Source organism: Takifugu rubripes, chromosome 20 (assembly GCF_901000725.2).
Source record: "Takifugu rubripes chromosome 20, fTakRub1.2, whole genome shotgun sequence".
Lineage (NCBI taxonomy): Eukaryota > Metazoa > Chordata > Actinopteri > Tetraodontiformes > Tetraodontidae > Takifugu > Takifugu rubripes.
The window spans coordinates 10,622,316-10,646,212 of NC_042304.1; the positions used below are offsets into that span (position 1 = coordinate 10,622,316).

General features: G+C 44.4%; 1 protein-coding gene across 5 annotated transcripts in view; it reads right to left on the reverse strand.

The window, feature by feature from the left end:
- Nucleotides 1-2,153: 2,153 nt before the first annotated feature.
- negr1 (neuronal growth regulator 1) overlaps nucleotides 2,154-23,897 on the reverse strand; it is a 92,886-nt gene continuing 71,142 nt past the window's right edge. The window contains exons 7-8 of one of the 5 annotated variants that reach the window (XM_011614955.2): nucleotides 23,394-23,432; nucleotides 2,154-4,947 (exon numbers count right to left, since the gene is read on the reverse strand). In XM_011614955.2, the coding sequence (XP_011613257.1) occupies nucleotides 4,847-4,947; nucleotides 23,394-23,432 (140 nt within the window). In that variant the 3' untranslated portion in view covers nucleotides 2,154-4,846. Of the gene's footprint in view, nucleotides 4,948-7,257; nucleotides 7,517-14,550; nucleotides 14,956-23,393; nucleotides 23,433-23,897 lie in introns of those variants that run through there. The other 4 variants (XM_029827931.1, XM_029827932.1, XM_003974270.3 and 1 more) reach the window with 4 other exon arrangements.

The window sequence follows — 23,897 nt, forward strand, 5'->3', positions numbered from 1 at the left end:
CTGCATCATTGGCCGGTGACTTATTTTCCAGTTCAGTGGAAATAATGAGGGACGGGTTGACAAATAACCTCTTTTCAAAAGAGGCACGTCCCCCCTCGTGCACTGGCAGCTGCCGCCGCAGCGACGCGGTGAGGAGACAGGACGGGGAGACACGCTTTCACAACTTCACTGACATGAACCTCCGGGTGGGACCTCAGTGTGGGGCCCCAACAGCAGGCTCCAATCATCCGAATGTGGCCCCAAACGCTGGCACAACCAGTCCAAAACCTTCACGATTGTCACATTAAAATGGACAAAACACACACACACACACACACACACACGCCTGGACCCTTACATCCTGGAGTCCACAACATCTTGTTTTTCTTTTTTTTTTTGGACACTGGCCCTGGAATTTAAAGAAGATGTGATAAGTGTCCCACAGCTGCATGAATTAGAGATCTGCTGCGAGGTTACAGACCTCCTAAACCTGCTTATAACATAAACAAAGTTATCACGACTAATGAATAAGGAAGCTTGTGACATTGATAAAATCAGACGCTAACAGCCGTAATAATTAAAACACACACGTCCGCACACGCGCGGTGTTTACACTGCTTTATAGTCGAATAAACGTAATTAAACAGGGAAGTTTCAGTTCATATTCAAATGCTGAAGGTTGGAACTCGATGGTGAAAGAGTATAAATACGTGGCTGGGATGATATTTAAATAGGCACCAACTTTAACTTCAGAATTTAGGAGCACGGGAGAGAGAGCAGCAGGCCGACCCCAATCTGGAGGTTTAAAAGTTCAGGTTGTAATAATAATACAAGTCGGCATGAATATTTCAAATCCTCTTATCTTAAATGTGCGGGTGGAGGTTTTTCTCTGCTGTCAGCACAGAGCAGGAGGTGATCCCTGCAGGTGGCGCCGTGGCCTCTGCCTCTTCTTTTAAGAGGGAGGTCACCCCCCTGGACACTTTAGTCACCATTCAAGCACTCCTTTATAGCACAGGTGCATTATGGGATAGAAAGCGCGGCGGGCACCTGTAACTATGAATTAATGGGTAAGTGCCAGGACGCGCGCTTCGGTCAATGATGGTAACCGGCGGCGAACTGCGATTATTCCTGTGTGCGTCGGCGTCCGAGCCTCTGAGCTGACGAGGATTTCTGGAGTCGGAGGGCAGAGAGGAGATCAAATATGAGGGATGCTGCAAAATTAGGATGACTCAATAAGTCCAGCGCGCAGATCCTGAGCCAGAACTGCAGGCGCGGACTTAAAATGAGGCTGGTTTCATCCCCGTGGAGGCCTGAGAGCGCTACGCTAAATATTTGATGTTAGAATGATATGAGACACGACACCACCTGCTAATGTAGAGCTAAAGTCCACAGTTCAGAGGTTCAGTTATTCCTTTATTTTGTGGGACCTTCCAGATCTCAACACCTGAAGCACGTGTCCTCGCCTTACATGGCCACCTGGAAGCTGCTCACGAGCTTCCTGGGCGTCCGGGAACTGTTGGTGATTGATCCTAAATGTGGGTGTGGTCAATGAGGCGACGAGGGACATGGACAACTGTTCTCCATGTGGGGCGTATGAAGACATGCACATGTGTGATGTCACTTGGGAAGAGGCACGTTGGACGTTGCGCACCTGTGTGTGTATGACCTGCTGCAGTGGGAGGGGCCTAAACAGGAAGTCAGCACTCTTATATGAGACTTTTTAATGTTCATATAAAGCGGAAAATCGTCTCTGTCCTTGTTCAATATGCAGCAGTCCTGATTTTTAAAAGAACTTTTCCCTTCATAGCTTGAGCATTTTCACAGCTCTTTTTTTTTCTGCTTGTGTTTGTTTCATTTGTGTTATAATGAAAATGAATCCAAATATTACCAAAAGTGTGAGTTCATCACTTTCCATCATGGTAACACTAATATCACAGGTCAGGCAGCTTATTTACCATAAAATCAACCCCAAAATAAGCCTCAAACTGAACAGCCTGGAATTCGTGAGACAACTGATAAAGATATTTGTTTAGCTGAAGAATAAAGCTTGAAGCATTTAAAGGGGCTTTTACACGCGGGGGAAACTGTAGCAGTGGGACATTCAGTGTTTTATAGTGTTGTTGAGGAGCTCACAAAACGTTCCCAAGCGCTCATTAACTCAGATGTGGGTTTATACTGTAACATGTAGACTTTTATTGCAAATAATATGGATCCGATATAAGGGACTCATTAATATCATTTTTCAAAATAATCAACATCCAGTACATTTCATATGAAATACTAGCATGGTCGTAACTGCTCAGACAAGCGACCAACATAACTCCAGACTGTCACCAATGTGCCACAATAATTATCATGACTCTGAATATCGGTACTTTTAATCAGCAAAGTTGATTCAAACAAATCACAAACAGGTGGTCTGTAGGAGGCGCTGTTTTCAGACCAGATTCAAGAACCCAAGTTAAAAAAGAAAAGGCTAAATTCATAAAAATTATGAACATCTGTAAAATGGCCACCTCAAGAACACAGGTTAACTTTGACATGCAGCACAACCATACTTCTCTGCACATCGTCAAACACGCGAGTGTGTGAAAACTAGGACTACACACTGGCTCTAAAGACCAAAAAGGATTTCCTATTTTCCCCAAATATACACACATTGATTCTGTTCTATAATACTGGTATATTAGCTCACACACATTTCTTTTGCAAAAAAGTAGGTTTTTCTGATTGCAATTGTTCTTTTCGATGTACTCCGCTGACAAAAATAGAAAAAGAAAAAAAAGAAAGTCAATTCTGACATCTAAATTAACTTGACCACAATTATAATCTATGCATAATGTGCCTCATTCAAATCAATTTCACATAGTTTTACATGTGTCAAATCTATTTTTTCATACACCATTTTTATAAAGGAAGAGAATAAATATACTTCCAATCCATTTTCTTTATACAGTAACATTTAAACGAGATGTCATGGTGCAGTGTTTCCAGAATTTTTAAAAGAAGCTGATAACTTTTTAAATCCAAAATAAAATAAAATAAAATAAAACCCCAAAAACCAAAATTCCAACAAACGTCAGTAAACATAAAAGTCCCAACAGTGTTTGTGCTTTAGGTTTTAACTGCGATGGCTATTTCTCTATAGGTTTGCAGTCAGGAGTTCACATTAAAATACCGTGCGAACATGGCTAACGCTAGTCCCCTTTAGCATTAATCGCTTAACGAAAACATTCATCCTAATCTGGGAGAAAGACTCGAAACTGCGTTAAACTGTACGACAAACGCGGCACCTTTGTCAGACTGGCTTATTTGAAAATACCTGTTGGAAATTTAGTACTTTGTTCTTTTATTTTAATAAATATATCAACTATGGGTTTATGGACATTCAGTATTCAGTAATATGTCACACAAATGAGTCATTTTGGAGCCTCTGGAGGTGTTGTTTTAATGTCGGGATGGTTCTATTAAGGCATTACAGTATCTGGATGCGCCATGACAGGATTACAAAATAGTTTTCTGAGTTTGATATGGTTGAAATCTGTCAAATGTTAACCAACAAAAACAAACAAAAACCTTTTCATATTTGAGCTTGTGGTGTGATTAAATCCTGATTGACACGTTTCCTTCGTTTCAGCCACACTTCGTCTTCAGCCCCTTTTACGCTTCCATTTTTTTTTTTTTTTTTGGATAATTAAATGCATAAGTGTCTTCGTCAGAGCTACACGGCCTTTAGCGTTTAACTTTATGACAAAGTCAGCCTGTAAATATTAGCTTTGCTGCTGGATTATGTGGAAATATGAACAGTGGGTTTAAATGCTGTGCGGCGCCAAAAGTTGAAGCTAAAAACGCTGAGTGACCCCCCCCAGTGCACATCTGTGGGGTTTCCGCCAGCAGACGGAATACTGGTACCCTGCACCCCAAAGTGCCGCGTTCCAAAGAACTGCATCTTAAAGAGAAAAGCTCACAACGGCTACGTTTTCAGGCTCCACTGCAAGACATTCACGTGTGCACGTGAGTGTGTGTGTGTGTGTGTGTGTGTGCACTCACAGAAAAAAACAAAACAAAGAATAAATCACCACATATTCATAGTTGCCAGAAAAAATGTAAACACAGGGCAGCAACGGTCCTCCCTTCGTACTTTACAAAATGGTGAGATGTGTTAATGCTGTCGACAGGATGAGAGAAGCTGGTCCCACTGATAAACGAGAGCCTAAGATATATTAAAATATATAAAGTTACAACACATTTATACCTCTGCTACTTTGATGGCCGCCTGATTGAATCTACTCGACAGGACCTTTAAAACAAAGCACACCTTCGATACTAATCGTCCATTTAAGCAACCATGACGGCGTAGGTCCGGATCAAAGCCCCGCCCTTTTTTGTTCCTTTAGCCTGAACTGTATTTTTTAATTATAATGAGAAGAATCCGGATGTCTGACCACTAATACATTCAAGACAACATTAACATGGCGGTTCTGTTGGCACGGCTTGATGTTTTTCGGCATGGGTTTAGCCACATGCTAATCTCACATTTTGTGCCAGGGAGAGGGGGGGTTCGGGGGCTTTTTCTTTTGATAAGTGTAGAAAGAAGACAGGGGAATTACAACATGTCCAATCAATCCGAAAAGAGGAGAAGAAAGAAAAAAAAATAATATAGTAATTAAAAAAACTCATAGTATTTACATGACAATAAAATCCACTGAAATGCAAATGAAAGAAAATTCCCGCCACATGAAACACCGCCGATTATTTCCCCCCACTCGACTTTTGAAATTGTACCACACTTGATTCCAGTCATCAGCGGTGAGAGAAGGGATCTGGTAAATGCTCTCCACAGTCACTGTGTCTGTGCTGGCCCCCGCTAGTACATGCTGATGAAGGAGGAGAGCGCCAGGACCAGGTATCGACAGGCCAGCGGGACGCACGCGCTCCCTGTGCTCCCGTACGGCGCGGTGTTGGCCGCTGTGGAGGGAAAGAAGAGAACCTCTGATTAGTGCTGATTGCACTTTCGCTCGGATACGGTTTGAAAAGAAAAGAAGCTGGTTTCATGTGGTCACTGCAGAAACCTGTGGAAGCGTTTTTAAGAAAAATATTCATGTTAAAATTCTCCTACATATTAATTGACTTAAACGAGACATTTATTCCAGTATATTAATTTTTTAATTAATTGTACAGACATTTATAACACTTTTTTCACTATTTTTACCAAACTTAATGCTTGTTTCAGTCCTGGGGTGGGGGTGGGGGGGGGGGGGGTGTTCTGGGGGTATGGGAAAAATCGCCATCTATTATTGAGTAAAAAGTTCATTTCTGGGGATTTTAGCCACAGAAATGAGGACAGTTCAGTCAGAGGAGAGGTCAACATGAAGAAACATGCAAATGAGAACCTATAACTGTAGTGTGGTGAAAATGACCATCTTAATAAAAGCTTTAGATATACATTTTTTCTTGCCTAAAATAAACAGCCCCTCCCTTTTTAATGTAATCTGTAATCCCTGCAGCCAATCACAGCGCATGCTGCCTGATTACACCTCATCTCTCAGCGTGGTGGTGTTTGACTGACAGCTGTCAAGGGGCGGGACATGCGCGCTGACATCCGGAACTTTTCACGCCGCAGACATGAAGGAGCGGAGCAGGGGCGACGGCTGCTCCACCCCGGCTTCACTTCCACAGCGTTGTTTTTGTGTTGTTTGTGTTGCTCTGACCGGCGGACAGCCACAGTAATATGAACAGGCCCCTGCGGAGAATTGCATCAGGCGGACGGGGGGTGGCGGTGGGGGGCTAGCAGCCTTTCATTCGGAGGGGCTTCTCTACCTCCTCAACAAAGACGCACTCTTTCGGCTTGTAGCTCAAAAAACCCCAAACGAAACACGCACGCAAACAGCACAAGCCAGTGCAAACAGGCTCTGCACCAGGGGAAATCACGCCGTGCACAGCCTCCATCAGCAGGGGGCCTCCATTTACACGGCCATGTAATTAGTTCACAGGGTAACTGCTATGATGTGGACCGCACAACACACAACGCTCGACCAAGAAGCGGAAGAAGGAAGCCGTGTATAACGTGCACGCTCACAAGTAATCAAGCACGTACGGGCTCATTTCTGAGGTTAAGAATAACTCGCTTTAGCATTCTATACAGTAGCGTTCTGGGTCCCTTCCTGCCGTGCTGCTCCTATTCCAACAAGTATTTATTTAGCTAGGAGCCACGCTGGCTGCCATTAGAGCGGCGTGTTGCTCCTGATGTGCTGAAATAATACCACAGTGTGGCCCTAATCTTTTTCTTTTACCAACTTAAACAAAAGGCAGCTGGTTCCAAATTCACCAGCAGAGAGATGCATCATCACGGCTGTTATTGGAGAAGGTGTTTACCCACACGAGAGGGAGAGAGGAGCACAGCTCTGCTGACAGATGGAGAAAAAGGTGGGAACTGGCGCAAAGTATGAAAGGAGGGTAAATGACTGCAAATTTGGATGATGTATGCATTAGGTACGCCATTTCTCTCCCGCTCTTGTCCCCTCCCTCTGCTTCCATCTCTCTTCTCCCATCCAAAGTACGGGATAATGGCACAGTTTTCCTGTGCTCTGGGAGCGAGTGAGCTGAGAAAAGGGTAACCATGGCAACAGCTCCTGTCCTGTTCAGCCGGCCCAGTGTAGCCTGAGCCGGAGCGAGCCGCGGCGGCGCCAGCGGAGCCGCGCGCGACGCGGGGTTTGGGGACCGACATATGTCACTATCTGCCTCCTCCGGTTTTCTCATCTGATCGGCGTGGTCGAGGCTTCCGGCTCGGCAAACACGGCGGCAATTGTGTCGAAATCGTCTACACAAATGCTCTGTGCGGAACTGCTGAAGTCACTGGCAGGGTAATTACTGGAGCCGTGCGATGACGACTGCAACAATAAAAGCTCCGGTTCTGTCGGCCTCGGCTGAGGGTTCCTCACTTACTCCTGTGACTTGTTTCCTGCCTCCTCTCTATATTTGATTTCCAGGCTTCTTTAATATCACGCTGCATCGCAGCGCAAACACGGAGCCCCGGATTGCTGTGAGTGGGTTGTAACTTGCTATTTTAATTAAAAACCCCAAGCAGCAACTGCCCGCAACAACATTACTCAAGTTTATTAACATCAGGGGGTAGAAAAGGAAAAAGAGATAAAGAACAGAGCTGTGAGCATCAGCGCATTAATGCAACCAGCACTTTTACCTGCAGTAAATCAACCCACGATGGGCCCGTTTTATTGGAAGGAAAATATTAACGCCTAATGAGTTTACCATGCAGCTTTCAGTGACAAGTGCTAATGCACTTGTGTTTACAGCACAACTGCCGACTTAAACTCGAAGCAGGACGTCAAAAACCTCAGTAAACAACCATAACAACCTCCACATAACATACCTAATCCAACATAATTGGAGGCCGTGAACAAGGGTGTCGCGTGAGGAGGAAACACCCTGGCAGAGTTCTCTCTGGCCGCTGTCTCAGCATGATCATGCTGGTCGTTACCGCTTCTCTCAATGTGGGACAACCGAGAGCCGCGGAGTTCTGCAAACAGGGACGTCTTTTAAAATTATTCATCAAGATCACGCGGCAGAGACGGGAATTTAGTGCGGATGAAGATGTACGTCAAAGAAAAATGTTGGGAAAAAAAAAGTTAGGGGTAGGTTGTGGATATGGACTTCATGCAACATAGATCAGTGTCCAGCCACAAAGACGCCCGGGAATCCTCCACCAATATATCAGAGGGAGCCCAAGAGTGTCGGGACACTCGAGCACTGGAGACAAGCAGTGCTCCAAAGCGAGAGGGGTGGAGGAGATAAATGGAGATGAAAGTGATACGCCTCGATTACATTTGTGCAGCTGAATTCAAATGGAAAGCTAGCGGTGGCCCCGCTCCACTTGGGTCTGATTCTGAAAGGAAGAGAACAACCCCCCCCAAGCCACTCAAATCTCCATCAACAGCAGTTTTGGCTCCCTCATCTCATATGCACAACAGGCCATGAACCTTCGTCACTGTCGACGCCGATGTTGAATCACGGTGAAACAAGGAAGAGTCACACGAACTCTGCGTTGTCTGACATCATCTCCATTTACATACTGTCTTTGGGACTCGTGGTGTATAAATCAGGCTGGTTAAATTCTTGTTCACACCGGGATCCAGCTGTTCCGGGTGCAGGAGGATACAGCATCGGAGATGAGCGGGGATGCGGGGGAGGGTTCCGGTGTCCTTGACCATCAATCGGTGGCACGAGCCCTCCCCTGCCCTCCCCTGAGAAGGTCCAGGACAGACCGACCTGAGCCGGAACTGATCCTGTCCCCAATGTGCTGTAAATCTCCCTAAATCCCTCCGACTGTCAGCAGCCACCCAGGGTGATCTTAACCCTGTACAGCGGTAAACGCAGGATTTTTGTCAGGAGGTGCGCCGACGTAAAGACTCGAAATGGAACAACGTGCAGGTGACGAGGGGTGGAGGGTTGGGAGGGGGTTCAAAGAACGCGCTCTGCTTCATCAACTTTTATGTGTGCAAATGCTTTAAAGCAGGCGATGGAGACATTTTCCACGCTTTACCTCCCTTTAATCCACTGACAGTGAAGCACACGCCCCCCTTCCGTCATTCATCTTCTCCCCTCCTGCCTGTAGCTGCCTGCCATATTGAGTCCCAGCGCCTCATCTGTCCACCTTTCTCCCCCCATGTATCCTTGTTCCTATGATAGTCAAACATTCGTGGCGAGAGGCGATGGCGTTCAGAGCTCATCACCTTTGCCTCCTGCTATGATCGCCTCGCGGTTCTGCTCCGCGGAGCCTGGACCTTGGAGCTCATTAGCCCCCACCAATCGTTTTCATTCCTGCTAGTAATGAAAAGGCTTCATTAATACGATGGCCTTCAGAGATCGTTTACCCTCCTCCGTCTCGTGGTGCTTTCCTCACACCACAGCTCTCAGCTAGCTCTACAACCTAGAACCTGCTGCTTTGCAACACTCAGGGCCTGGAGCTCTCAGCATCAGCATCTAAATGAAGAGTGAAGCAGTGAATGGATGAATGAGAGGGAGCGGGGGGGTGTTGTCTGATAGCGTACTGAGTGAGCTGTAGCTCAGTTGCAGGCAGGCTTGAGGACTGACTTGACTTCTGGTGTCTCTGTGGGGAATCTGGACATATAAGAGCTCTCAGCCCACCGTGAGCTGAGGGAAGAGATCCCGTCAGGGAAGACATTCCCAATGTTTTCCAGGCCGGCAGCGTTCTTTTTCATTATTCATCTGCGCCTCGCTCTCTCACTTCAGTGGGTTCTCAACAGGTAGCTCTGGTACTTAAGAGAACCCAAATTTTTGTCCGACCCGCACACAAAGACTTTTTCCTTTCGATTCAAGGACGCGCGTTATGCGGGAAATCGATGAACTTGCAAATGATGTACTTTATATGCGCGCCTGATGGATAAAGCTCAGTTTTTGAAGTGATTTAAGAATTTCTGCTTCCCGTTTCTTTTGTTCCCTGCCTTTTTTTTATTCTGGGAGGATAAATCCACATCAGTGTGTTGTGTGAATAATGGACAACAAGGCGGAGCTGCACAGTGTTTCCTTAAATCAGCATTTCCGGCACCATAATTATTCCACGACTTTGACTGTCCCCCGCTACATTTATTTAACGTTGAAGGTTTAATAATATACACAGAGATGCAGAGAAACGGTGTCAGCGTGTAGCAGCCACCCCCCCCACAAACACACCTCCAGCTGCCTCCTTAATGATATTCCTCTTAGATTTAGGTCTTTTAATTCCTGCTGTCTTGTGTCTTTATCACTGCGCTGCATTTCTGTGCGCTTTTGCTTACTCAGCCTCTGCCTCACTTTTGGATGCCCGTGCTGATGGCAGCAGCTGGCCCATTGTGACGAATGCCGGTGACAAACCCGAGGCTGCTGGCACCTCCCTGAGCTGGCCTGTCAATATAGTCTGATAACATCTGATCTCCAACCGGGAGGCAAGCTGCTCTTCCTGCCCTTTGCTTTCAGCCCAACTCGTTTGCCTCCACTTCCCTAAAAATAGATCTCCCCTCTGTTATGTATGTGGGATTATGATAAGACGGCTCGCTTTTATCAATTTCCATTACAGTGCTGATAACACAGCAGCCTGAATGAATGTGGGGGGGTTAAGTGCATTTTCTTCTTGATAGATACCAGATAACTTTATCAGTGCGGGCTGTCTGGCTCACCCAGAGTTTGTTGAACCCAAACGGAATTCGCTCGCGCTGACCATTTCCAAGATTTCAGAATTCGTCTCAGGCCCTGAGAAATCCATAGTTTTTCTCCATATTTGCCTACCTTGAGCTGTCAATTGATTTCTCTGGGATCAGTCGGTGTACAGCAACTGATGGAGCCAAAATGGCCGAGATCAATCTGCGAGTGATTAGTATGTGCAGTGGATTATGTCAAGCTCGCGCCCTGCACATGACTCAAGGTGCTGCGGAGGAGAGAAAGGACCGAAGCGGACACATGCCATATGTTTACATTCATTACTGCTGCCTCTGTTTCAGAGGGTGCATCCATAGGCTGTGGGAGCATCACACATGAAATGTTCTTTTCTTATGCCGAGATGTGACCGGAGGCAGCGAGCGCACTCCGCTTTCTCCACGTTGTTGCAGAGCGCCCGTGGGACCTACGGATTAAAGCTGCAGAGTCCTGTGTGAGCTCTACGCAGTCAGAAAGCCATTTTAAATAGGAACTTCAGACATTACAGCCAGCACCTCACACACACACCCACACGCACACAGACACACTCCGACACTGCCCTCATACTTTCTATTACCACGGATGTTGAATCATACATTCACCTGAGGGCACGATTACCCCCGTTCACTAACTTGGGGAGGGCTCGAACAAACCGGCCTCCACTTCCCCTCTGTTTTCTGCCTGGCTGTTCTGATCTTGCTGATTGTCTCTCTGCGTAATGTAGCCGTGCGTTTCCCATGAAACGGCAGAGGCCTGCAACCATTCTTGGTTGCTTTCTGCTGGTCTGTTTGGTCTGTAAATGTTGCGCCATAGAAGTTGAACTGCGATGGAAATAAATGAGAAACAGGATGCTCCGTCCATCACTTGTGTGCGTGTGTGTAGCTTTCAACCTATTTCACCTCATTTCCATTTAAATGAATAGTAGAGCTTTCGGAGAGTTTACAAACGACCATCTAGAAACACTGAACACTAAATAGAGACCCGTCAAACTGTCAGAGAGAGCTGCATACGGAGACAAAGACTAAACAGGGAGAACATTGTGCTGGTAAGCAGACACTAAACTGCCTCCATGTGAGGTGAATGTCTGCTGCGATAGGACAGAAAACCCACTCAAGTGATCATCAAGAAGTTTTTTGGGTGTTCCGATGCTATGCTAAAGGATGTTTCTGCTGTCGCTGTGCAAACATACATCATGAGCTTCCTTGAAACACCAAATAACATTTTCTTTCCAAACTTTCTTAGAGGAATATTCTAGCATTACCCTGCCATCATGGGTGATCAGAATAGAGAATAGGCACAAAAGGGCCGTGCTAACGCTACATAAATGGCCCTCTTGACACATGTAAATTTGTGAGGCCACAGTCTGGAATTAAATGAACTCTTCTTTGCGCTGAGACTTGAAAAGGCTTTGCATTGCTGTTAATTAATTCTTAATATCCTCTGCCTGCTGTCCTGGAGATAGACTGCATTATAAATCCTGAAAGGCTTTATTCACTGATGTCAGATGCAGTAAATCACCAGAACATAATGGTGACATAATTAAAGGAATACTTCGCTCAAAAATATAAATCATTCTCAGTCATCATCAGCTCTCCGCTGTCTGGACAGGTGCAAGAAGATTCTGGATATATCGGCAAACTCTGCACAACTATAGCGGGGAAAATGGAGACAAGCTTGACGTCAGACAAGTGGAGTCGATCTGATCGATATCACACTAAGATGAGACAGCGGGTGGCGATTGGAAGTTAGGAGGGAGACTGAAACTGAGTGTATCCAAGACTTGGTGTTGATTGCTTAAGCTGTGTACGGTAAATACACGGCAGGCGACAGTCAAGATGTGTCAAATCTATAAAAAAGTCTTCACTCTTATCTGACACCCCCCCCCTTTCCCCCCAGGCTGGTACTTTTCCCCAATGATTTCCTTCCTCTTTTCCACACGAGGTCACACGTTATCGACTGGAGCTACTGAGGTGAATACGTATGCATTTCTGCCGCCGTGACCCCTAATTCAACCCGGGAGTGACAAATATCAATACATTTGGTAAAACATTCATGTGTGAGCAAGTGCCTACGCACATGAGCGCGTACAGAGAATCTCCTGCCCCTCCCCGGAGCTGTAAATGATCCAACAGATGGATCCACATATACTGTACATCCATGTGTTCACACTTGAGTTCACTCACTGTTCCCGTGAAAGCCAACGACAACAGCAATGGGAAATGTCTGTTCAGCTATGGTAAATTATATCACACTTAATTATTACGGGCTGTAAAGCATCACTATAGGGTTCCTGAAGCCAGCTGGGAAAAATAATGGCTCTTCTATCCATCACGGCTGGTCCATAATGGCTAAAGTCAAAGCACATCTCCAACAATATTCATTACGTCTGCGACACATAAGGGAAACTATGATAAATTCTTAAAGCAGACATATTGTTGAAAGCAATGCTGAAAATAACCACTTCGATGTTCCCTCATTGTGAGTCTCTGACAACCATCTCGGGGCGATTTATTAGTCCTTCAGCTTCAGACGTGTGCCAGAGGTCTTCTGGTGAGAGGTGGCGATATCCAATACTTGGGGTGTATAGTTGAGGAAACGCAACAGCGAGTGCAAATCTGTTCTGACCTCACTTTTGATTGGAACCTGCGAAGAAGTTTGTCTGGATCAATCTATTTGGATTTTAACCTTCCTCGCATTTCCAACGTTGTTCCGGAGCGTCTCCTTTTGTTCATTGAACTGTTTTCAGTTTGGTTAAAAACAAATAATCAATTGGCTGAATATTCTCAGAACGATAGATTTGTTGTCAGGATGGAGACAAGCGTTGAAACACGAGCTCTCTTTTGTGTCATTTGCTTGATTCTGGGACCCAGAACTGGCCGGAGGCCCACTGGGAGCCGCCCACAATCACATAGATTTACCCGTGTGAGACGGCATTAGGAGTAACAACTGTACAGCAAAATGGTCTAATCCTTTTTGAGATGTGCTTAGATAACGGTGACTGGGCTTCTTTGGTACCAATTAACAGCGTCAATGAGTGCTGTGACTGGTGAGGAGCTCTGCTCTTTGATCATCTCAAACAGGTTCCAGTCACTCAGCGGGAAGCAGCAACTTAAAAGTGAGTGTTTATCACTTCAGAGACCCGTACAGCATCAGCTAAGTGGGATTATTTTGCCAAAGGCATTTTTCGGTGTTCTTCGCTGACCTTCCTCATCATTAGTAAATTTGAAGAGGGCGGACCCTTCGTCAGAATCCTTGAATAACTCATCAGCTGCAAGACCAAGGGAATACCGAAGGGTTAATGGGCTCCGTTTGGGGGCTCGGAAGCACTCTCTTATTACATGAGAAGATGTATGAAGGGCAGTGGGGAGCAGGGATATCAGTGAGCTGCGTGCTAACGCCATTTAGCCTCTGGGGGTGCACCGATGCCGCTTAAAGTTGAACGGAAAGCTTTTAGTATTAAGAAAAGGCTGCAGAACAGCTCAGAAATCGAGCTGATAGAACTAACCTTATTTATTGGTCAGACATCCAAGCCATTTCCCCAAAGAGAATGCCATTTCTGAATGTCATGACCTTTTCCGAGCGCGTTTTAAACCTCTAACGTCTTTAAGGTGTGGTTTGTCAATAAGAAGATTGCAGAGGATGGTGAGGAGGGGTAAAGGCGGAGAACTGAGGTGCATATGCCCAGTTTTTAATGGGCAGTTTGTTGTCATCTGTCGTTGGGCTGATTGAGAGGTTTTTCCCGAGGCTCTTGACAGTGATTGAAGTCTGTGTGTGTGTGTGTGTGTGTGTTAGTCAAGCGTGTGCTAAATGAACTTCAGTGCTTGCAGGGTTGATGAAATAAATACAAGAGAACTGAAAAGACAAAATTTTGATAGAGAAGGGTTTAGGTGCTGTGGCAGAGGGTGATGGACAGTGTGGACTGATTTGGGGACAAGGGGGAGTGTGTTGAAGAGTAGCTCTCTCTGTGTTCCCCCCATCTCAGATAATTGTTTGCTTGAGTAAAACAACCCTGCAGCAGATCACAGTCATCAAAGATGTCACACTCCACAAAGGAACTAAAAAAAGGAATTAAAGAACCGATAAGGAGACGTCTGAGGTGCGGGACAAACTCTCCCACCATATAGGATAGCAAGTATGGATACGTTTAATCGATTGAGAGAGGCGCAGCGAGTCAGAACAAAGTGGGGAAAACAAGCACTCGAGGACAGCGCGTGCGAAAGCTCCCCTCATCCCTCCAGTATGGGCTTGCATACAAAGTGAGGACAAAATGGAGGAACATCTGTGCAGTTTGTCAACAGGGTGTTGTGATCGAGGGGAGATTCAATTTCGCTGCGGTGCGAGCTGAATTGAATGCAAATAAAGAGCCCTGGAAGGTAAAGTTTAATTGACGGAGGAAGCAGAAAACAAGGGCGAGTGAACTCTGGTGAGTCACAACCGCATTCACAAAAAATACACAACAGGTTACACACAGCTGAGCGTATTAATGATACTCATATCATATTTATCATGAAGCACGCGTCTGAAGGAGTGCGTTGGCTTGCTTTCTTTCTCTGGCTGCATCAGTCAGGGTTGGTTTAGCATCATAGTTTAACCCCTATGAAATCAGACGCTCTCAAATCTCATAGTTTGATGCTAATCCAGCTGTTGGTGCATAGCTGGGCTGAACCACTCAACATAGAAGCAGGGAAGAGCCCCAATCTGCTGACAGTCAGCTGTCAAAAGGCTCGTCACATCTGGCATTCAGAAGCATTCAGGGCTGGATTTTAACTGAAGAAAGAACAAAACATGGACAGATCAGAAACTTCTACCAACAGTAAAGTGATTAACAATTATAAAATCTATAGGGATGATTCAAGCTGACTATCTGGTGAGCTTGTCAGTGATTCATATTTATCATTGTAATTACTTTGGGGGCCATGTAAACCAAACTGCAAGTGTTAAAAATGTTATTAATACTGTATATTTAACTGATTAGCGTTGTCAAATGTATGTGAAAACAGCTCAGACTGTCTAAGTTTCAGCACTGCGTGGGCACATGACATGCTGTTGGTGTTAGCGCACTTGATACCATCATGCTAACTGCCCACGTGGAAAACATTGATGTAGCTTTGGGCTACAGAGGTTCTTCTGCTACTTCTTTAACTGAGAGGATGAATATAAAACTAAACAACAAACAGACTCCAGACTCCACTCAACTCATTTTCACTTCAATCAAAAAATGTTCCCCTCAAAAGGGAGAATATCATCTTTTATTACACGCGTCCCTCAGCTGTGAGTGGTGCAAGCACTTTAATCCTGCAGGTCAGTAAATACCCAAAGTTCAGTTGCCATCTTAACGAAAGTTCGTTTCTCAGTTCCCCGTCCCTCACAACCTGAAAACACAACAGCGAGTGATCCAGAGAGAAAGGCCTCGACGGTGTGTTTACTGCCTTTCCAAGGGTAAGGCCAACAAGACTACATCCTGCTCCCCATTACAGCTAAAACGCTCCCTCTTTTACCTCAAAATTACACCCATTTAACTCTGCTGAAGAGTTCTCTCTCCAGAGAGGAGCGAGGGGGAAGACCTCAAGGACTGCACAGTGTGAACACACAGCAATCTACAAGTTGGCTAAAAAGCTATATTTCCTGATTTACTGCAGCCCCTGCTGCGCCCGGTCTGCCTTTCTTCAATCATCCTCCTTAATGCACTAACCATTAGAGTCTGTCCAGAAAGACCATATACCCGGGTGTCTCAATTATAGTTCACCACCGAACATCTATAGCAGCCTTTTGCGACCATTAAAGGAAATGCCTATCCATTTTCTGCTCCAGCACACACATGGCAACAGAAATGGCAACCGAGTTCAGTCTGCTGTTGGAGGCACCTAAACCTGCCATTCTAAAAGAAAAGTACTATTAATCAACCTGACCTCCGTGGAAAGAGGGCTTATTAAAGTTGGAATGAAGTGAATTGAATTTTTTTCCCCCTCCGACTACTACTCTTTCTGTGGTCCTGTCTTGGTGTTTGCAGAATCTTTCATATCCAGAATGCAGGTTTTGGGAGGCAATTGTAGATACGACATCAAAAATCGGGGAGATGTCGCAGACCTGAAAGCGCGACGCTGCATAATGCGCTTTGATCTTCTGCTTTCAGCAGGAGATGTGTGAGATTTTGTGATCTAAAAAAAAAAAGAAAAAAAAACCTCTGAAAAGTTATGTTGGGGAGAAAAAAAGAATTATGTAAGTGACAGCGGCAGGGATGAAAGCACCGCCTGAAACAAGAGCGCAAATACAGCGGAAAAAAGAAAAATCAAAGAAAGATGGAGACGGAAGATTCTTTGGCACACTTATGGAAAAAAATAGTGAGATTGTGACAGGTCTTACTTTGGGTCCTCACCACCACAAATAGTGAGTAATGTCCACGTAGAACGCGATAAAAACATGAAATCAGTGAAATGGATTTTGTGTTATTCTTCAGACGGTTATTATGTTCGGAAGATCTGCGTCTTCTGTGAGCGAACGCGTGGGACCGACGGCACAAACAGGCTTGCATTTAATGGCTGACGCTCCCGAGGAGATGCGAGGTGGGAGAGATAATCAGAGGTGGAGAGGCGAGTCGTGCATGTGGGAGCGAGGGGAATGAAAGAGCCGGTGGCGGGGAGGCGGAGAGACTCGGTGAGGAACACGAGGTGGGTAGAAAAACCTTCTGATGGAGGGGGAGGAACATCCTGGCCGTTCGGCTCAGACACTGGCTCAAACATGTGAAATGCAAGGCTGAAAATAAGTCTGCAGGGGTCTGGGAATGACGGAGAAGAGCAGGGTCTGTGGATTACGGACAATAATCTGTTTATATAGTCAGGATTAAAAGGGAGAGTGGAAAAGTGGACCATTGTGGGAGTCCTAAATGTGCTCTGAATGCTGGAGGAGAGTAAGAGAAATGGATTACTGCTGAAGCAGATGCCCTTAGCAAGGCGTTATCCCCACACTTGAGAGTATTTAACATTAGCACATAAAATGTAAGTACCTAAGATGAAGATATAACCCCACGAATGGCAAGGAGATCGCAGTTCCAACAGTTTAAATTTAGTGCACATATCATATCACCACATTTACGCCCTGCGCTTTAATTCACAGCTGGAAACATCTGCAAACGTCTGACACATCAGTTGTTTTAATGGTCTACTGAGTGGACAAACTTTTTATTTACTAAATCATTGACTTTATAAGTTATTAGGAGCCAGGTGTGGAGGGGGACATAATTCACATCCCAACAACACGCTGTAAAAAGAAGCTTCAACTCTCAGCCGAGCTTGCGTGCAGCCAATCAAGCGATCAATACTCATCCCTGTGTTAAATGGGCTTTTCAAATTTTTGTGAGCATTTCACAAATAATTAAACAAAGTTAATAAGGAGAATGAGACATCGCTCGGCTTTAAAGCAACCTTCCCATCACAGTAAAGAGGCAGAATCGATTTCATTAACCGTATCCTCCCATATTAACTAATCAGTGTTAACACATTGCTATTGTTTTAGGAAGCTGCAATAAAAGCAGCAGCCAGCGAGTCTGAAGGACCACACAGGCAAAACAGTCACTCTTTTCAACATTATATAAGTGTCTTCAGATACAAAAGCGCTTCCATTTTCAGAGAAAAAACATAGAGGGAGTGCAAACGTCTGTTTGAGTTTGCACGCTGTGATGACTTGGTATTGTTGTGTTCAGCTCAGCACTTCTGGAACAATGGGACAATTACTGCTTTAGCCAGCATTTGATGTGCCCTATATAGTCAAATAAAATGTGAATATTCAGTAAATGCAGCTACTGTCACGTTTCTAATTAGGTCCCTTATGGACAATACAATCAGAAACAAAGCAGGAAATAGACAGTTTTGTGTAGTTTACTGGACTGCGAGGTTGAGTGCATGTGCCTCCAATTCCAGAGCATAAAACCAAATATTTTGATCCTACCCAGGGATCTTAAGGTCAAGTATGATAGATGATGTGCCATCTGCTTATCAGGTCCTTCCAGAGGTTATTGTGGGTAAAAATGAAGGTCAGCGAATCATCTCAAAGCAAAGCGCTCTGGACAGGAGTCGGAGCAGCGGTCCACTTTTGGAAGGAGGGAGAGGGAGGGGTGATTTTTCAGGCTTACGGCTGTATAAGTGATAAGACTGGTAGAAAAGGCAGAACTTAAAAGGATTATCTAAGGAGACAGCAGTGGGTCTGACACCAGGCATGCTGGGTAAACACAGGTTGGGCTGCCTACCGGAGGGCTAGCTATAGCCTTCTAGGGTTTACAGTGTCATTCAGACAATTCTGAAAATGTGGGCAATGTCCCAGCGTCTTGATTTTTTTTTTTTTATAAAAGCAGCATATTTATACTGATATTTGCTGTGGGTGATGCAGACCTGTTGCCGACAGACTGAATGTTCCATAGCAACTAGCCCTCAACTCAATTTAGCGGCTCCCGCTGATGTTCCTGACAACAGTTCTGTTGTTAGTGGAGACTTTTGGAGAACGCAGTGCAGCTCACCCTGGGTCGCGTTGCAGAATTTTGACGCCACACAAAGTTTTTCTGTTTTTAAAGTCAGAGCTGAGAAATGGAAAAAAAAATCAAACACCATTCGTGATGTTCTGGCTCTTCAGACTGCTTTTTAAGGCCGTGCCACAGTGTTTTGTAACAACTGATTTGTGTTATTGATCATGCCTGAGGTACAGCAACCCCGGGCCAGATCCACCTGGCTCTGTCAATGACATCCGAAGGATCCAATGCATACATGAAGGCTTCATCCTGCACAATGTCTGAAAATAATGTTGGGAAATAATAACAAGCTGAGGTGACAAAGACCAACTAGCCTGTCCACTCTAAAGCCAAAGACCTACTGAGCTGTTCTTAGGCCACAGGAATCAAGCTAAATCAGCTAATCTGAAATACTGCCCACATTGGCTAATGGCTCACACTGTCCTGCACTGGTTTTAGCTGTAAGTTCATGGAAGGACAGGACTCCCTTCAGCAAGCTGAGAGGAGCTAACTTTTCTGACTTTCTGAACAGTCAGCCAAAGTTATTTTTTCCTTCCCTGAAATAGAGAGCATGACTATAAAATAGTGTTGGTGCCTACCGCTTCAAATGTTTGGAGGAGCTTGGTAATATCTAGGGATGCTATTAATGCTATTGCACCACATAGAACTTTGGAATATAAAGAAATGAAAAGCACATATCAATGTTTTAACTTCAAATATTTTTATCTGACCTGTAAAATGTATATATTGAGTCATTGTGAGCCCATAATTAATTGTACTGATTAACAAACAGAATCTACACGTGCGTCTACTTTATCAAACAAAGAAAATAATTATTATGAAAATCTGCTCCGATTTAGTGACACTCATGGGGGAATAAGGCTTTTGCTTTATGTCATTCCATTGACATCAGCGCTTCAAAAGAAGCTGCCATCTGACACAGAGAAGGCTGAGCTCCCTCAGTCCTCGCGAATAATCTAGCATTACGGTGGAACTGGGTGAACATCTGAAAAGTTTTAATTTTTATGCCACTTCAAACTGTTAATCTTTAATCACTTCCCAATGAGACCAAACATAAAAAAACCCGGATAAAAAGTCCCAAAGATTTTAAATTTTAATCACGCCAGCTAAAGATGTATTATGTATTAGGCCTGAGTTAGAATATGTTGCAAAAGTATTTTAAAAAGCAGTCAGCTACAGATTTTTAACACCAAAGCAGTGTGTTAGATGATTTCAGAGGCAGATTAATGAGCTAATGAGCTTTTCCCCAATTCTTGGTCTAATATTTACAAAGCGATGGCCAAGAGAGGATATTAATTCACAACTCATGAGAAAAATACCAAAGTGTTTATTTATTAATGTCACGGTAGCTATTAAGTATCAACAAAATGTGCCTTCCAGTCAAACTTGTACTAACATCGGATTAAGGAACTGAAATGTTAAAAAATGTAACCTTGTTTACAGACATCTTAAGAAAAAAGATAAAGAAGATGTTATCCCAGTTTCAGGCACAAATTATCTACCATCCTTTAAACAAGCTTTACCTGTTTGCAAAAAATAATTCGATTAGCATGGCTCCCCGGCCTTTAGCTCAATAGCTGATTGTCACGATATAGTCCAATACCTCAGTAAAAATCCAGTAAATAAAGCTTTCAGTCCAAAAATATCAAGATGCCAGAAAATAACCGAGTGTCAAGAACTCAGGGCTCTTTCACAGTTCTTCTTATGAGATAATACCTGAAATTAACTTGACAAATAAAGATCCACATTAAAGATAAGGGCCCAGTAATGTCAATCTCCAAGTTTTTTAGACAGGTTCTGGGAGACAGTCAAGAGATGACATCATCAGAGTGAACTGTAGTTTAAGAAATGAAGAGGAATATATATATATATATATATATAATGTTGCCAATATATATAATTGGCAACATTAAACTAAAAACCAAGAGTCCTGATTTTGCCGCTAAAATCATTTGGTCTTCACTATGTAATATGTACTAGAACACACACACACACACACACACACACACACATAAATAGACTATTGACTATAACGTTAACACTCTAAACAGTGTACTCAACCACAGGAAGGGGGGTTGGAGACAGCGTTATGAATCTTAAGAAGTTTATTTTTCTCCTGTCAAGAGATTTAAGAGAATAAATTGAACCGATAGCCTGTAGGAACACATAGTGTTATTACAGAGCTGCATGGATGACAATGTGGCGCTGAGCAAGCTGCTTTGATGAATGAAAGAATTACTTATGCCCAAGTAAGACACAAATCCATACGCTAAATATAAAACGGGCTTATGACAGATATTGTCGACCGAACATATATTACCATAAAATATTCACAGTGCACAAGATAAATGGTTCTATTTCTCTCTTTGATTTACTCACAGCTGTAAAAATATCAGTGTTTCACCTACTGTGGGAAAATAATTAAATATAACTGGTGAAGCCTGAGATCCAGGTGGAGTTAAGGGTGTTGTTTCTTAGAGGAACGCACATCATCAGGAGCTACGGGGCGATCCATCTGACATAGACGAGCCATCGCTGGTCCCTGATCAGACGGAGTGTGAACGAAAGCCAGCGACCCTTGAATGAACTGAGAGGCTAAGTAGGTGTGAGGAGGTCATTGACAGTCATGTTCTTCAGCATTTTCAACCTCACTGCTGGACCTTCTCACCAAATCTATTACAGTGCACAAACACGGAGTGTGCACTGGCCACTAAAAGGACTCATTATCATACATTAATTCCATATGTTGATTGTTTCCTCATTGGAGGAAGCTTTTCTGTTTTTTACACGGATTTCTCATTAGCTATTGCGAGCTGTTGCCTTATAACTGCTTTTGGGTTATGTTTTTTTTTTACCTTGGGCTCTGTCGGACCAAATGTTGAAAAAGTTCTATTAAAATGTCATTATTGTTTGTTTTTTAAATAAAGTTCTTGGCATTAATTTGTGATAGGATCTCTTACAATCTTGGAACGCCTTCTGGTGTTCTACTGCAGTAATGTTCATCCCATAAACTGATAATAAATAGTAATAAAGCCTAAAACGTGCTGCTGTTCCTGTAATTATGAGCCAGATGAAAGAAGATGGCAGGTGTAGGAAGAGTAGCCACGGGGGGTTTCGGAGACTTTATTAGACAGGAAAGCTTGGAGAAACCTCCAGAAGAAGCCGGGTGCATCAAAGGGATGAAGAATCAGCCTCCATACACTGGGCACCATGAAAGTGCTTTTAATTTTTTTTCTTCTTCTTCCAAAAGTTTCTCCCCAACTTCCAAACAGCTGCTGGGTTTATAATTCTAGTTTGATTCTCTTTGAGCCTTTTAAAACCTTTTAAAATGTATAAGCAGCTAGTTATAAATATATAATATATATATGTATTGCTGACAGAGGATGAAAACGGGTTTGCTTTGTGTCTCGGGATTTGCTCACCACAGCCACCTTTGTCTACTCACAGGGAAACCAGAAACAGGCCTCAGACTAATTTTTTGAACTTAATTAAAGAAAATACGATGAAAGAGCTATTTGCGGGGGCTCTTAGAGAGCCTCCCATCAAAATAAAATTAACTCCCAATGCGGTGTGGGGACAAAACAAGTACAGTGGGCTGCTGAGTGAGTATACCGCCGTGATTGAAACCGCCAGAATTTCTTTGAACCATGAAATTGTCTTTTATTCTGCAAGCATGGCATCAAATGAGAGAAGAGGGGCCAGGACTGTCGCCAACTGTCGCAGTTATTTACTTATTATGTGAGGGAACCTCCATAAACGGTGGAGACAGGGAGCGAATGCAGTGTGAACGTGTCAGATGTCTGGGACTGACACTGTCTCATCATCTTCCTGCTAAAACAATTTTTAACGGGACCGTTTCTGCATGTTTCTGTGAGCATGAAAAGGATTAAACCAAAATAATGTAATCATTATCAGAAAAGACAGAGAAAGCCATCAAAGAGAGAAGAAAATGAGGCGCTTGTGTTGGAAATTCAGAGCTGGGATGTAGAACTGGGACAGAGACGATGAGACAAGGGCTGCATTGACAGCGGAGCACCCACAGCGGGTCCCACGGGACAGCGGGGTCACAGAGGAAGGCAAAGGGCCAGCTGATTGTGCCGGAAAGAAGAGAGAGATGTGTGACAATGATGGAAAAAGAGGAAAACAGAGAGGGAAGACAGATCAAAGAGCAGAGATTCCATCATGCAAACAACAGACTCCAGGCCTTTGCACCATCATTTTCCTGCTTTTGATGTTTCGCTGCATTCAGGCAGCGGTGATGAGCAGGAAAGAGGTGGTTCCGGCAGAGAGGAAGCCATGAAGAGACGGAGAAAAAGCCCTCAGCGTTATGAAAAGCACCGGACCCAGAAGCCTGAGGGGGGGGTCGCTTTGATGGCACCACTGTTTACTCTACATGGAAGCTGCTGGCGGAGGAGTGGTGATGGAGAGGAAGAAAGGGCATGATGGCGCAGGCTGCGGGAGGGATACTTAACCAGGCCGTCCATGTCAGCCCCCCCTCCCCCCAGAATTAACCAAAATATGAAAGGAAGGCAACTAAAAGAAATCACTGACAGACAATGAAGCTGCACAGCCAGCAGGCATTCCATCCAGCCAATCCAAACAAATCAAAATGGTTCCAGCTCAGGTTAGTGCCAGGCGGCAGGCCTGGACGCTGATGCTGGCGGACAGCGTGGTGACATATACTGACCTGGGCTCGAGGCACTAGTTGTAGTAGGTTCAATTATTGCTACAGTGGGGGAGGGGGGAGGGGGAGAGGAGGGAAAGAGGACAGGTATGTGTTATTAACAGAATGGAGATGTAAACTGAAGAGTGCATGTTAGGACAAAAAGGACATGGAATGGACACAAATCCTGTGCATTAAAACAAGCATCGTGCGTCTCTCCGCACTGACGCACCAAGTGTTGTAACCCCTTGTTAAAGCTACATGCTGACCGCTAGGACATGCAAAGGTAACCTGGCAACCGTGCTGCGGCTGATGCCAAGCTTGGACAAAGAACTCGGCTAGTGTTTCTACTTTTCTCTCCTCCTTCCTTGAGGCTGTACGAACAGATTAAAGTAAAAAAAGTAAAAGCGCTATTATGCTGGCTTTGATCCCGCTGAGGAGGGAACTCAGAGTTCCAATCTGATTACCTTATGAACTCATTTCAGGCTGAGCCGCCGGTGACATTTGAGAGACGGAATAATGTGTCCT